The sequence below is a fragment of the Vanacampus margaritifer genome, chromosome 20 (genome assembly GCF_051991255.1).
Source record: "Vanacampus margaritifer isolate UIUO_Vmar chromosome 20, RoL_Vmar_1.0, whole genome shotgun sequence".
Taxonomy (NCBI): Eukaryota; Metazoa; Chordata; class Actinopteri; order Syngnathiformes; family Syngnathidae; genus Vanacampus; species Vanacampus margaritifer.
In genome coordinates this window covers 2,584,121-2,600,674 of record NC_135451.1, presented here as the reverse complement: position 1 = coordinate 2,600,674, position 16,554 = coordinate 2,584,121, and the positions used below count along the sequence as shown (strand labels likewise).

The 16,554-nt window shown below is 38.9% G+C and overlaps 1 protein-coding gene across 1 annotated transcript in view; it reads right to left on the bottom strand.

The window, feature by feature from the left end:
* Nucleotides 1-59: 59 nt before the first annotated feature.
* Nucleotides 60-16,554, bottom strand: part of bmp6 (bone morphogenetic protein 6) — a 63,227-nt gene continuing 46,732 nt past the window's right edge. Inside the window, exons 4-7 of the mRNA XM_077554119.1 lie at nt 16,188-16,385; nt 4,061-4,137; nt 1,993-2,103; nt 60-1,914 (exon numbers count right to left, since the gene is read on the bottom strand). Of these exons, the coding sequence (XP_077410245.1) occupies nt 1,765-1,914; nt 1,993-2,103; nt 4,061-4,137; nt 16,188-16,385 (536 nt within the window). The 3' untranslated portion in view covers nt 60-1,764. The remainder of the gene's footprint in view (nt 1,915-1,992; nt 2,104-4,060; nt 4,138-16,187; nt 16,386-16,554) is intronic.

Below are 16,554 nucleotides of genomic sequence, written 5' to 3'. Positions count from 1 at the left end.
TTTAACAAAAAGTGCAATAAATAAACTGAATGTACAAGTATTTACACAGTCTAAACATAATCACAAATGTAAACAGCAGCTTACCAGAGGTATATTTTGTGTTGGATGATTGGCTATACACATAAGGTATTGAGATTCTTATTATTGCTATTCGATTTTCATTAATATATATTGTCTAAAGACTCCACAGTAACATATTCAATAAAAAAAAAAACATACAAACAACCCTCAAACTTCAATAACAAACAAGGATGATGTTGTTGCCCTTTTTCTGGACGGGCTGTCAGAAGTGGGCGTGTTGGGCGGATAAGGCCTTATTCTTCACTTGTTTGCACCAGAACATCCTTTTAACCACAACATACATCATTGAGCACGCAAATATTGACACTGGGGGATTTAGGTGGAGGCAGGCACTGCTAAAATAGCCTGTGGTCACTTTGGTTCAGTCTATTTTATATTTAGGGAGTGTAAATATAATTTGAGAAGCAAATAAATGAGGAAAGATGACCAAAAATACTTGGATTTGACTTCAAATAATTGTTGATTTGCCTTGATTTAACAAACCGGTTGACCCAAAAATGTTACTTTACTATAATATGTTTTATGTGCCCCCCACTAGTGTAAAAGCAGCATTCTGATTAATAATAGCATTTGTGAAATATGAGTTAGGCATCAGAATCCACCCGTTTTTATCCATCTCAGGGGGCGGCCATTTAGTCACTTTGTCAACTGAAAATGATATCACAGGTGTGTAGGGCCAATTACGGCACACCTGTTTTCTGAAGCTGAGCGAGAAGGTTTCCCTCCTCGAACTCAAAGGATCAGCTCATCAACAAAATCTGCAGAAACCTGCTAATTATCCTAATCATTTCATTCAGGTGTGCTGGAGGGAAACCCTCAAGGACCTCATCTTGAAACCTATGATCTGTATAATCCAGAGGGGTCATGGGAGAAAGTCATGTGATGAGACAAAATAGACATTTTCGGTCTTCCTACTAACTCCACCTGCTGTGTTTGGAGGAAGAAGAAGGGTACCATCACGGAACATCATCCTCAGTGTAAAGCATAGGGTTGGAAGCATCATGATTTGTGCATGTTTTTGTTTTTTTACCTCTGTAATTGTAAACAAAGGTTTTAGTATCAAATATTATCATGTATTTTCTCGTGTTCAAATACTTATTTTCAACACAAACATAAAAATAACAAAAAAATAAAATGTTATTTCCAGATTTTTTTTCTCTCTGTCGAATTAGTAAGAAATGTATTTTGATTTTACAGGGATTTTAATCATAATGATCACTTTATGGAAATGTATGCAGAACTTTCCCAAATGCCTAAGAATGGGATTATCTCCTGGAGAGACTGACTGGGACTTTACTCTTATGAGTATAAGAGCTGATAAGAATTTTACAGCCACTGGAAGCACATTAATCCAGAATGAGGATAATAAATTCCTCTCTAATGTGTAATAAGACGAAATGGCATTCTCTGTCCACACCAACGTGTTGCGAAAAGTTTTCGTTAGAGGGTGACCAAACAGGAATGGGAGGGGCATGAAAGCAGCACTCTGACTGGTCCAATCACAGTTCAGTTTGACCCACTCATTGGTGGACGCCACAATCGGTCGGGATCACTAGGTTGCCGTGTGATGAGCGCGTCGTTCCTTTAAATCCTTGTCTGCTTTTCCGAGCAAGGCTCGGAAGCCCTGGGATTTGTGTAACCATTCAACTGTCGTTCAATGTTTAATGCCCTCCTCTCCGAGCGTCAGTGGCAACCGCAGGCTCGCACCACCATGTTCTTGTATTTCTTCAAAATAACGTTGGAGTTGTCGTCAAAGTAGAGCACGGAGATGGCGTGGAGCTTGGTGGGGGCGCAGCAAGGCTTCGGCACATTCTCGGGATTCATCAGGTGCACCTGGAAGATGACAGCGGTTTAATCATCGTTTTTAGAAACTCCCAATTCTTGCCGTGAATGTGCGGGTTGTTGTTGTACCAGGGTTTGTACGATGGCGTGGTTGGTGGCGTTCATGTGGGCGTTGAGTGGGAAGGAGCACTCTCCGTCACAATAGTTGGCGGCGTAGCCTTCCGGAGCAATGATCCAGTCCTGACACATGGGAAGCGTTAGGGTTAGGGACATAAAAAAAAAAAATCTTCCTTATAAATCAGACCATTCCATTTTTTTTAGGGGGAATTTGTTTTACAAAAAACGAGACCATGAACATTAGAAATCGAGGAAAGCAAACTGTTGCCTTAAATTAATGTGTGTGTAAGTACATGCTGCCTCCGACAGCACGAGGACGATGGAACCTCCGGTTTTTGTATTAAAATGGCTTACCTTAACCAGAATCCTGCGTCACATTGTAGCCAAATGTGCAATCCTGGTGGATTATGGTGTCCTGTAAATCCTTGTGGAAACCAGAACCAAGTTGCCATGACAACAGTTCTTTATTTCTGAAGAAAAAGAAGAAGATGGAGGAGATGGGGAAGAAGAAGAAGAAATAGAAGAAGAGGAGGAGGAGCAGGAGAAGAAGAAAAGAAGGAGGAGGTGAAGGAAAAAATGGAGGAATAGAAGTAGAAGGAAAAGGAGGAAGAGGAGAAGAAGAAGATGAAGGAGGAGGAGAAGAAGAAGGAAAAGGAGGAGGAGGAGGAGGAAGCTTGGTTTTGGTTTCCACAAGGATTTACAATTCCCGTTAATCCACCAGGATTATATCTTTATTTACAATACAATTTACGAAACGGGATTCTGGTTAAGGTTTTAAGATAAAAAGCAAGCCGCCGTCAAAGATGTCTTTTAACTGGACTGGCAATGAATGACTTAAACGAGTATTCTGTTGTCTTTGTCTGCTGTTGGAGGCAGAGTAAATAAATGAATGAACAGTCCTTGTTTTGACAATCTCGCTAGGCATACACAGCAATCACGGCCCGTCTTGTTTGCACATCCCGTCCCCGTGCATTGTCTCACAACAATCCCGTTTTAGCTGCCGGGAACGTCGCCTAAAATCAATGTTTTTACCGAGCTTCAGTGAAGCAAAGTGAGCATGAATCTCTCCAGCTCGTCTCTCAGGACATGTCCTGCTCAAGTGTTTTGCTCTGTGGACTCACTCAGGGAAGTCATACTTCTTGTTTCCTTCCTACTCTTTTCTGGCACATTCTCAGCACCTGAGAGTGAGTGTGTGTGTGTGTGTGTTTGCGCGTGCGTGCGTCCCTCTTGATGTCAGCTCAGTGTTTCCAGGCATTTTTTTTGAAAGGTTTGTTATTTTTATTCTTCTCTGTCTGTCTCCATGTAAAACACAAACACACACACAGAGAAAGCTAGTAGTGTTAAATCTTACATGTGAGCCCTCGGAGCAACTTAAGACCACTTTTGTCAGACGGATGTTGTTTTGCTGGCCCTCACTGCATATGAGGAATTATGCATGCAGTCAAGCGCTCAAGGTGTGCTGTGGGCTACATTCAAAGATTCCCTACAACTGAATTCTTCAGAGAAGAAAAATACAGATTTAAGTTTAGCTGGTTGAAGTCATGTTTTAACATAAGAGACGGTTTAAAAAAAAAGAAGAAGAAAGTTTTAAATCTTGGGCCCTGTGGGAAAATCGATTCAGTGATTTGAACACGGTGACTAACTTTGCTCAGAATAAGATACTACAGGGGAACAGTTACCATCTGTTCCTGAATTTTATTTTGGTTTGGGGACAATTTTGGAAAAAAAAAAATTTCTCAGAGAAAGTAATAGAAACAACATTCCAAAAATAGAATCAAAAACAGTAATCGTTTTGGAAGTTTTGTTATTTTTATTTTGTTTGTTTGTTTGTTTTTGTTTATTTATTTTTTAGTTTTAGTTTTAATTAGTCAGAGGGGGTTTATTAGTTTTATTATTAGATGTAGTTTTTTTGGGTGTGTGTATTCCTTGTGTGTAAAATTTAAGAAAAATCATCACTACAGTATTAGTAGTAATAGTAGTAGTAGTAATCATAGTAGTCGTATTGTGGAATAAAAATTCAACCGAAATATTATTTTAACAACATTTACATATCACGAGTAAAGGTCCACGTGTTGGATACCTGCCAGCCCAGCTCTCGAAAGCTGACGTAGAGCTCATGTCTTCTGCAGGCCGTCTTCTGATCACTGCCATTGTAGTCTAAAATGGGGAAAGCATTATTATTATCATCATCATCATATTTATCATCATCATCATTATTATTAAGTGTTCTGTATTTTCATAATTTTCCTCGCATTATAATTTTTTAACCATGTAAAAGTGCAAATTACAATATCATAATTGTCAACATCATCATCATCACCATTATTATTATTATTATTATTATTATTCAGCATTTTTATAATTTTCATCCCAATAAAAATATTTTTTACCTTACAACAACAAATACAATAATAGCCCACCTTGCTGTCATCATCATCATCATCATCATCTCTGTATTTTTACAATTTCCCTTACATCCATCCATTTTCTTAACCGCTTGTCCTCACAAGCGCCTATCCCAGCTGGCTTTGGGGCAGTAGGCGGGGTACACCCTGAACTGGTTGCCAGCCAATCACAGGGCACACAGAGACAAACAACCATCCACACTCACACCTGTGGACAATTTTGAGTGTTAAATTAACCTGCCATGCAGGTCTTTGGAATGTGGGAGGAAACCGGATTACCCGGAGAAAACCCACGCAAGCAGGGGGAGAACATGCAAACTCCACCCAGGAAGGCCGAAGCCTAGACTCAATCTCACGTCCTTTGCACTGGGAGGCGGATGTGCTAACCAGTCGGCCACCGTGCCACCTTCCCTTACATTAAAAAAAATATTTTCAGATATTTTAAATGTCTTTATGAAACTTTTTTTCTACATACACTGTATATTCCCATGGAAAAAAGTGCTGTATAAAAGAAACAACAACCTAAGACAACAAACACATTAAAGGAAATTGGGCTGTAACATTTCACATTACCATTAGTGATTTGGTAAAAACAATATCTTTAAATCTCACAATAACAATTACACAAAATATCCCAAATTATTATTATTATTATTATTATTATCATCATCATGCATCATCATCTCTTAGTGTTCTGTATTTTTACAATTTCCCTCGCATTAAATCAATATTTTCAATAGATCTTAAATATCTTTATGAAACTGTTTGTCGTGACCTAAAGAACAGGGTGGCCGCAGCACTCTCCATTAGAGATAGTGTGGGAAGCTCGGTCATCCGGGAGGGACTCAGTGTCGAGCCGCTACTCCTCCGTGTTGAGAGGAACCAGTTGAGGTGGCTCGGGCATCTGATTCGGATGCCTCTCCTGGACTTTTCCCTGGAGAGGTGTTCTGGGCATGTCCCACCGGCGGGAGGCCCCGGGGACGACCCAGGACACGCTGGAGAGACTATGTCTCTCGGCTGACCTGGGAACGCCTTGGGATCCCGTCGGACGAGCTGGTTGAAGTGGCTGGGGAGAGGGAAGTCTGGGCTTCCCTGCTAAAGCTGCTGCCCCCGCGACCCAACCCCGGATAAGCGGTAGATGATGGATGGATGGATACAACTTTTTCCACATAAAAAGTATAGAAGAAACAACAACCTAACAAAAAAGTAAAATTGGGCCATAACATTTCATGGTGATTAGTGAAACAATAATTTTAAATCTCAAATACACAAAATATCCCAAATTATTATTATTATTATTACTATTATTATCATTATTATTTTGTTTTATCATCATCTTCATCATTATTGTTTAAAATGTTCTGTATTTTTATAACTTTATTTCCTTAAAAACATTTTTATCATACACTAACAAAATACTAAATTTCCCAACTTGCTATGCTATTTTTTCCTGACATTTAAACAAATATTTTTAATGTGTTCCAATAAACATTACTTTAAATACACCAAAATGTTTTGCAGTAAGATATTTTCAATGTTCAATGTCTCCTCATGGTTTTCAGCAGCAAAATAAGAGCAAAAATTGGCACTTAGGCAAATATATTTGCATCATTCAAACCTGCGAATGCACGTGACTCACTCTTTTCTGGAGAACAAGCTCATCATCATGCAATACACTTGGGTGTGGACGCGAATGCGAGGGCGAAGCCGAGAGCTCAGGCCCCAAAAGCTCATTAGAGTGCTCACTGTGTCGCACATTCACAAAGGCTGCACCCGATTAAATTCATTAGTATTCAAATATTACGCTGGCTGGCTCGAGTACAAGAGGTGACATGCAGCACACGACAAAAAGGGCCGAGGAGACCCCTCCTCTCGCAGCCCTGTGGTTTGCTCTTAATGATCTTGCGACCCAACAGCAGGGGAGGGGGCGGGACTGCGCAGGTATTGCTTTCAGAGTGAAGGAGGTCATTGCTGGCATGCGTCAGCGTGCTTAAGTCAGGACGGCGACGGCGACTTTCCACTGACGCCTTCTCTCGCTCGCTTTCACTGAGACGCTTTATGTCCCATAGCGTTCCGTTGGAGACAATGGCAGGAAGAACATGGCACCGCGCTTGCTCGGTCCTGCCAAAACATCCACAGGGTGGTGGGGTGCAGGACCAAGAAGGTGCGGCTGAGAAACCGCAATTTGCTCTCCATTGCCTCCCTTAATATGAGCACATTTCAACGTTGGTTGACGTTTTGGTCAAGAAAGTGAAACGTTGGAAGTGATTCCAGACGATTATGAGTGCTTCTGTCAGACATTGAGTGACTTTTGTCGCCGCTCGGAGCCTCGTCAACAGCGACCTTGTGGGAGCAGCTGCGGTTTTAATGGGACACAACAAACACATGCGCCGTGTATATAAAAACATTTCATTCATCGTTTTCATTGTGTGTGATGCAGCGGCTACACCATCTGAACAACAAATGCACAAACAGCAATCAACGCTAATATGTGCATCTCGACAAAAATCAATGCAGCTCTGCTTACCTTTTGACATAAAAATCAGGGGCGAGTTAATTGTAATTAAAACAAAGCATGCTGGGAAACGCTATCTCTTCTGATTCCCTAATACAACACAATAACTTGTTTTTAAATTAAGAAAAATTAAATGTTGTATTTTAATGTGAAGTGACACCCCGGTCACTGGCAGGGAAGTTGTTATGTAAATTAGTCCAACTGTTATGTAGCAATGTGGCAGAAACACAGACGGCTGTTACAAGTTTAGGCAGATAAACAAACTATTTACTTAGTTGTTAATTTCACACTTGCTAGATGGGACCCACCTATTTGTATGCCAACAATATCAAAGTCAATTGTACATACGATACGATACGTTACGATGCGATATACTTTTATTTTCCCCGTGGGGAACTTTTTCCTGGAATCCGTCCAGCTGCAGTTTACAGTAAAGAGAAAACAACAGAATAGAAAGAGATAAAATTAGAATTAAATAAATAAGTGCAGCAATAAGTAGAAGACTTCCCAGAAGTCTTCACAGAAGTATACATGTGTAGAGAAGTACATTGCACACACCCATACACACACACACACACACTCCTATATATATATATACACACACATGAGTATGTATTGCACCATATATCTTATTGTACTGAGTTAATGTCGGTTGTTAAGCAGTTTGATGGATGTCGGCAGGAATGAGTTTTTGTAGCGGTTCAGCCTGGTTCTGGGGGCCCTGAATCTCCTGCCGGAAGGAGATATATATATACATATATACATATACATATATGCCCATTAAATACAGTTAGTTTTCTACCATTTGGAGTAAATTCTCAACAGCCTCAAACCAGGCTTACCAACCCATTTGAAGCTGAGAGCTACTTTTGATAAATAATTAATTGATTAATGTGACATGCTACCAGTTTGATACGCGCTTCTGAAATAACAAATGTGTTCAAATGACGTGTTTCATCAGCCGATATTAGCGCTTTTAAAATAGTCAAAAATCAGCCAACAAATAATGGCCAATTATTTGTATTTACTTTGTACACAATAACACACTAAATGATAGAACAAAGATAATAATGTTTTTAAAAAAAAATCCAAAATATGCAGAAAATCAGGCAATTTATGCCAGTTTTGTTCTGTTGTAAAGTTAAACAAATACTAAAAGGACAAATTATTGTAAAACAGTCAGATGTTCTGTCTACACTTTATATCTATATTGTTGTAAGCATAAATTAAGGGAGCAGAAAAAAATGTATTTGCTGGATTGAAAAAAAAAAATTTGGCCAATAAATCGGTTATCATAATGTTATTCCACCAAATAACAGAAACAGCATCATGCTAAAAAACAAACAAATAAACATTGCATTCCAGGGAAATCACAATTGTCCTATCACTGTTGGGCTATTTTTAAAACAGGCCCGCAGACTACTCACGTAGCACTTGGGGGCTACCTCCATGTTGGTGACACCTGCTCTAAACATATAAGCAAGAAATACAAAGAACGAGTTATGGTTTATATTGTCACCAAACGTGGGATCTGTCGAGTCGTCACGCAGGAAGACGGAAACGTGCAAACATAATAATGCAACGATGCAAACTAGACAACGCTCAATGAAAGATGTCAAAGGTAACCTGACAGATCATTTCTACTCAGTCAGTCAGGTCTGTTCAGGCGTTTCCCGTCTCTTCCTGAGTTCCTTCCTCTTCGATAGAATCGCCGTTTGCTAGATGTTTATATGAATTTGTAAGTGAGCACTGAATTAACACATGTACTCTAATGTGAAGTTGCCCTTTAGGAAATGGACTTTCAAAAAAAGATTGCTTAAGATAAAATGACCTGTGAGTGTTTCGTATCTCGAGTATAGACAGGAAGCATCCAAGGACACAGGAAACTTGACCTGATGTGAACTTGAGGTTATGTTTGTGGGAGTGGTTGTCAAATCACACATTACGCTATAATAGAAAGATAAGGTTGTTTTAATAGAGTTAATGTATACAGTTATGAGTTTGTAACTAGGATGCAGGACAACTAGTACGCAAAAGTGAGAAATGAGGTAATGCAGAATCTCAAATTGAGATTGTAAACAGCAGAAACCAAAAGAAATTATCACCGGGACCACCAAATCAATTTGGTGCTTTCACACCTGTAGCTTTTTGTGAAGCGCTTTGTGACTTTTGTCTGTGAAAAGTGCTATAGAAATAAAGCTTACTTACGTACTTAATAGTTTACAAAATACTCCTTTGTTTGTAAACAATGTCCATGTCGTTGTGATTAGTCACAAATTTCAAGTACCAAAATGTGTCACATTAAATCACGTGACCATCGCACTCTTCTCTTATTGGTCATGAGAATATGAACAGGAAGAAGTTTTGGTGACACGTAGACTAGTAAGTAGTATTCAACTGACAAAAGTCAAACAAATAAACAATAAATGACGCTAAACTGATGTTTGTTGATAACTATAAAATCATCTGGACAATCTAGCAGGCTGTTAGCTTCTAATGCTTAACGTTGCTAAGATTCCAGAGGTGTTTACTTATGGAATAATGCAAAATACGGTATTAACAATGATGAATATTTTTAACTGTAATACAATGCTACTGATGGAATTATATAACTCTACATTGCATAAGACAATTACATCCTATTGCACAAAAGCGATGAACTCATCACACGTTTTGATCTAACCTCACGGTTGTTGCAGCAGATGGGAGGAAGACTTGAATAACATATCACTGAGGACATCAAATCCATTGATGTCATTCTGGTAATAAAAAAGAGAAATGAAGAAAAAATTAAAAAATAATCCTCTAGGCCTAGGGCCTGTGTGCATTACAGCAAAAAGGTCATTCAGTTAGCAAATAGTAGCAGCTGTAAGCAAACAGTATGCACTGTCTACGGAGCTCTTTTAGAGGAATAACGCTGATATTTACAGTGGGCTTTCATTGAGTGTAAAGGCTCAGATTTGTGGTGCCCATAAACCACATCGCCCCTTCCTGCCAGTAAAAATTTAATGCCATGCAGTTACCGCTGAGCTCCGGCTCTCCCATTCATTTCTTTTTTTCCTTTACCTAACTGGGAGCAGAGGTGGGAAGAAACCTTTAAAATGCGTATACTGTATAATATTGGTAATTGTAATTTTTAGAAGGCTACTTGTGACACGTCTGTGTTTGGGAATAGTTCAGTTTCAGTATGTTTTACTTGTGGTTTCAAATAAATGTCAGCCAACAACAAAAAAATAACTATTAATGAAATAAATTACGTGATAGTCAGCAACAGATCAACTTATATTAGCATTAAAGACTGGAGACTATTTTTTTCAAGCAGACTTGGTGACTTGCAGGACTCTTGACAACCTGCATACACAGTCCTTGTGTTATGCTAAGCTAATTGACTGCTCCTAGCATTTAGTGAAATGAAACAGAATTATCCCAGCATTTCAGTATTAAACTCCCTACCTAATAAATAACCGCCATACAAATAAAGAAGAGAACACTCAAAGTAAAAACACTTGGTGATTTCCTGGACTCTTGACTACCTGCATAAGGAACTCATGTTATGCTAAGCTAATTGGCTAATGCTGGCATTTAGTAAACTAAAACAGAATTATCCCAGTATTTCAGTATTAAACTCACCTACCTAATAAATAACCATCATACAAGTAAAGAAGAGAAAATTAAAATAAAGAAAAAGCCTTCACCCTTTGTAGTATATATATATATATATATATATATATATATATATATATATATATATTCTTCTTCTTCTTTGGGAGGGGGGTGGGCGTCCCAACCCGTCTTTTGTAGAAAGTGCGTATTATCCCTGCTTGTTCAAGAATTTTTCAAACTTACCCCGAGAATAACAGGAAGGCGAAGTGATGTCTGAGACCTTTGAACATTGAATAGCAACAAATATATAAACATGACCGGTGTGTGACCCAAAAAAATAAACATTTGAATGTGACACTCTATGCTCCCCTAATGCACACCGACTTGACTGAGGTCATGACTGGTCTCACACCAGGGTCCACTCAATAGCCAAGGAAATGCATCGTAACACTTTTAATGCTCACTACGCGTCCTGAGCACATATCAGCTCTTCTGCAACACTAGCCGCCTTTCACCCAGCCTGAAAACTAAAACTCTAGCACCTTCTGTCAGGAGGAAAACTCCATAAATAACATTTTATCGCGCGTCGTTCCAAAAACACACCAATCACACGATGCCAATTTGGACTTTCAGAGCTCGGCTGTTATGTCGTCAATCAAGACTCATTTAGAAGTGAGAAAAGATTGTGGCCTTGACTGTGGCAATTACATGTACACCCACTCAACAGGCCCACAGTTTGAACTCAACCCGGAAACGCGCTGCAGAGTCCTCGACGCCCAAGCCAGGAGGACTTGAAAGGAGAACGCCGTCTTTTACTCTGACGTCCTAATGTTGTCTCACTCCTCCCTGCAAGTTTATCTTTCTTCCTGTCTTTCATCACAGAGGTTATTAAACCCTGTGAGAAAGCTCTGCCTCATCTAATTACTCCAACGGTAAACAAAAGGCGATCGGGGCGGGAACGGAGTGAGGAGAATGAGGAGGAGGAGGTGAGAGACAGATGAAAAAACACAGCTGGCTCAGCGCTGTGTTGTTATAATTCTTTTAGCGATACTGTTAGCATGGTCCGTCTTTTAGCTGCGCGGCTAATGACTGGCTAGGCCTAATTACAGGCCACCCGTGCTCTGCTGGGATGTGATATTCCTTCCTCGGATGGTTGTTAACTTCCCTATGACGGCCGGAGCCCAGCCTGACTCCCATTAGGTTCCTTCGCACACACCGTCATTGTTCTTTTGACGACGGACATGCTAAAGGCCCAGCCAGTTGGACGCACAAGTATAAAATGAATCACACATTGAAAGAAATGGACAAACTGACTAAACTGTTCTAAACACACTGTTGCTAAAATTAAACACATTTTTATATTATACTGTTTTGTTTCTCTTATTTGTTCAATAAAGTTAAAGTAGTCAACAATGTTCCTGTCCAAGAAGTGACTCCAGCAAAATGTTTGATTGGTGAGTTGAGTATAATGTAGCATTTAAAAACAAACAAATCATTTTTTGTTATTATTATTGAGTTTTGCATGAAGTATATCAAGGTGGCAAAGTAAAAAATAATACACAGTATTTTTTTAATTATTGCACAAGAATGTGAAGTTGCGGAAACATTTTCTAAAATCTTAATTTAATGGAACCTCAATGAACAGAATTGATAACCCTTCATTTTACTATATCGAAAAAGCTGCTATGCTGAAGCTAACTAAAAACAACAGAGCTAGTGGTGGCCTAAGTCTTTTGCACAGCACTAAATGTCAACGCGAAGGCAAGCAAACAAGCGACTGGACTGCAGATTGTCTGCTTTGGCAAGTGCGGCCTGATATAATTTATCACACGCATAATGATTTCTCAAACTAATGCTGCAGAAATTTGTTTGGCAGACATTTTAAGTGCTTGTGTCATCTGGAAGACATTTTCCTATCATGATATCAATGTCATTTTCAAATTATATAAATGAGGAAACGCTCATTGGGAAAACAGATGGGGGGAGGTGAAGGGTTAATTTGCAATGAGAACATTATTTTTTGTTAAAAGGTGTGTTCAGGATTTGACGAAGCATCAATGTGATAAGAGTCAATTAAAAAAGTAACAACCTGTATCAAGAATGTAAGAATGCACTCCTTTGTGGAAGATGCTGCACAGTAGAGCAATTAAAACATACACTGCCGCCCTTCATTCTTAATATACAAATGTTGCTTGAGAAAATAGGAGAAAGCTTGGCCCGCATTTTGTTGGTTCCGATAACGCTCCTGCCACCATCCATCCTTCCATCCATCTATCTATCCCGTCCCCCTCCCTGTCTCTAGAGTGCCAGATTCCGCATTTGATACCCTCTGGAGTTCCTCGCCGATCCTCCCAACCCGACCAATGCCGCAGATGCTCGGCCGTCTTGCAGAAGGCGGCTGGAGGGCGGGCTCCTCGCTTCCTGTGTCGGATCTAAATATTTACTCTCGCCGCTGTCCCGAGTGGCAAGGCAGAAAGTTTTTGATGTCCCAGGTTACGCAAAGTCCAATTCACCAAGGGCACACATTATTAACAGACGATCCCAGTTGAGGGGAGATTCTTAACTGAGAAAATAGCAATGCTCACTTCTGCTGGGAGGCAAAAGAATATTCAATACGAGCTAATAGCTCATTTTGTTTGTATATCTAAAATCTTTACAAAAAATGTTGAATTGAAATGGGAATTTTGTAGACGTGCAACAAAAATGGATTTAAATCAGAAAAATGGTTTGATTAAAAACGTGTATGGATAAAGAAACTAATGAATCCTTAAATCGTACATCAATCAACACCCCACTTCCTTTCATTGGAGAAGCACAAGATATATGCATATATATATATATATATATATATGTATATATATATATATATATATATATATATATATATATATATATATATATATATATATATATATATATATATATATATATATACATATATATATATATATATATATATATATATATATATATATATATATATATATATATATACATATATATGATATTGCGGCCCGTGTGCATTCCTACACCGTTCGGACAAAGCTGGGACAACAGTAAGTGTCATCCAATTTCATAGCAGCAGCCTTCTTCTTCACAGCATCAGTTTTGAATGATGCATTTGAGAGGTTTTGTGACATATTTTAGTACAAGCCAGTCCAGAGCCAAGAGTGAACATGTGTTGCATTCTACAACTGTCCTGCGGCATAACAAATTATGTGTCTTTGTTTTCTGTTTTGAAAGCTTTCATCTGATGCGATTACTGACACACAAAAAAAGACGGGAGGAATTTCACTCGTAGCCTCTTGTGTCAACAACCGTGCACTTGGGAACCACACTGAGGAGTTGAATGGAAACGGCGCGGGTAAACATGAGCGAAAGCTAGAACATCTCAGATGGCTTACAAGGAGTTGTGGCACGGGGAAAACAAAACAGCGAGATGAGGAGGTGGAAAAGATGCAGCTCAGGTAGTAAGCCGAGGCCTACTCATGTGACATTTTTGGACTTGTCTTGGATCAGTACGTTCATTCTGGTGGATCATTTAGTTCTTCCTCAGTCCCACAGGTGTGTGGCGGGCCAACACTGGATGGCTTGAATTTACTTTGTGGTTTTAGGCTCCATGCATCCATTTCCTATATAGCCGCAATGCTGTTCGGATGCCTGTTCTAGTGAGTCAGGACAAAATTATGTGGGCTTCAGCTGTAATTGTGTGACATTTTTTTTCCGACATGTATTTAGTATTCAATAAAGCATATTGGTTTGATCTATTTCTTCATCCATTTTTAGCTGACAGTTTAAGTTTCATAAGCTTTAATTCATTCAACCTTGTCTTAGGACCCAATTTCAGCTAAAGAAGCATGATGCTGGCACCAGCATGCTTCACTGTAGGGATGGTGTTCGTTTGGTGAAGATTTGTGTTGGGTGAGTGTGTGCACCAAAAACATTTTAGAATCATGTCTCAGCATTGGTTTCATTCATTCAACGGGTGGGAAAGTGTGACGTTTTATCTACAGCTGTAACCAAATTTATTATAGTAGCGAAACTAACGAAATAACTCAATTGTGAATGAAATAAAAAATAAAATGCTTTAAAAAAATAACGGAAACTACATCTTAGGTTTGTAAAAGTAACTTGACTTTACAGTTGTAAAACTATCAATAAAGTCCTTCATTTTCATCTTTGTCAAATAATATAATACATTAACATTATGAGTTCATTAAAAAAAAAAATCTGTATTGCTGTTCAGCCGTACAAGAGAAGGAAAATCTAACAGTCATTCGAGAATTGTAGTTGATTACACATTACTGAGTGACCTTGTTTCTGATCTTGCACTTGGAAAATACTCTATATATACATATCTATATCTATATCTCTCTCTATATATATATATATAAATGTATATATATATATATATATATATATATATATTTATACACATCTCTCTCTCTCTCTCTCTCTCTCTCTCTCTCTCTCTCTCTCTCTCTCTCTCTCTCTATATATATATATATATATATATATATATATATATATATATATATATATATATATATATATGGCAAAATCCTATCACTGACACTTAAAAAAAAAAAAATATATATATATATATATATATATATATATATATATATATATATATATATATGTATAAAATGATCCAAAATCATCCCACCAAATTATATGTGGATTCATAAAACAAACAAGTGAGATGGTATAGAAAAAGGCTTACTTACCTTCCAACATGATATTTAATTTCTAATGTTACAAATGTATGTAATTAAGTACCTTGTTTAAAAAAAAAGTTCATGTGTATAGACTGTGAGCAAAGCTAGTCGCCGACTTGACTCTGGGTTTTTTAGTCACTCGGGTTACGTTGTCTTGCAAACTTACCACCAACATCAATAACACAATTGTCCTGAAATCAAGGATGCTTAAAAACTACTTAATTACGCTGACACTGTTAAATGGCACCTGTTGCCAACATTCAGCTCCAACGTTAGCATCTCCAGCGTTAGCCACTGGTTGCCAACTAACCTGCAGCAAGCAAGATGATAGCCATCGGATTACATTTCAAAGGTAGTTTAATAGACAAAAATGACTCTGCACACATTGATGGCTGAGATCCTGACTGGCTTTACACATTTCCATCAGTCCGTCATTTTTTCAAGCCAAACCAAACTGTAATCGTCAATCCATCAGTCTGTGATTTTATTTTCATCACTCCACACCACTATTTTTGGACCGACAGACAGAGGTGGGCATTTCTACCATCATTCCATTCCATCACTCGTCATTCATCAGCAAAATGGGTGTCCGTCAGTGACGGACAATCCGTCAGTAGTGACAGAATGCCCAGCTCTGGTGTTTTGCATGTACAAAGTTAAATATTTTCTGCTCCATGAATCCTGCCTAGCAACAAGTGATCTTCCAGTGAGAGGGGATTAAAAAAAACTGTTGTAGAAAGTTTTGTGTCTGTGTTGGTTCTAACATTGCGGTTGAAAGTGATATTGGAAGTTATTGGAAGTTTTCTATTTGAAGTTGCTGGTCCCCACCAGTTTTCATCACATAAAAATCCCGCCATCAGCTGGGGGTTGTGATGCTGACTTTTTGGTGTCTGCCGGTGTCTTGCGGGCAATCGCGCAATGCGATGAGGTCTTTGGAGTTGACGCAACGAACATGGGACTGACCTGCTTGGCTGGGCCCTCTGGATGCCTCCTGTGTTTGTGTGGACCGGTTGCGGTTCTGCTGGCGATGTTTGCCACCAGTGGACCGGGAGCTGCGGATGTGCACTTCGCTGACCTTGAAGAACGCCACCATGAAAGGCTGCTTCTCCAGAGCGCCGTCGCGCCTGACCAGCCCCGCGTCTTTGGGATTGATGCTCTGCCCTGTTTCCCAAAACATATAATGAAACTATTAGTTATGTAAATAAATTATTAATTTGGTATCCACAGCATATGCCACCTTTTCTAATTCATAGCTTTGAAGACAATGGTTTGAAAGAACTTGAGAACCCTGACCTCATCCCCATAAAACTAATTTTTGATTAGCATCTTA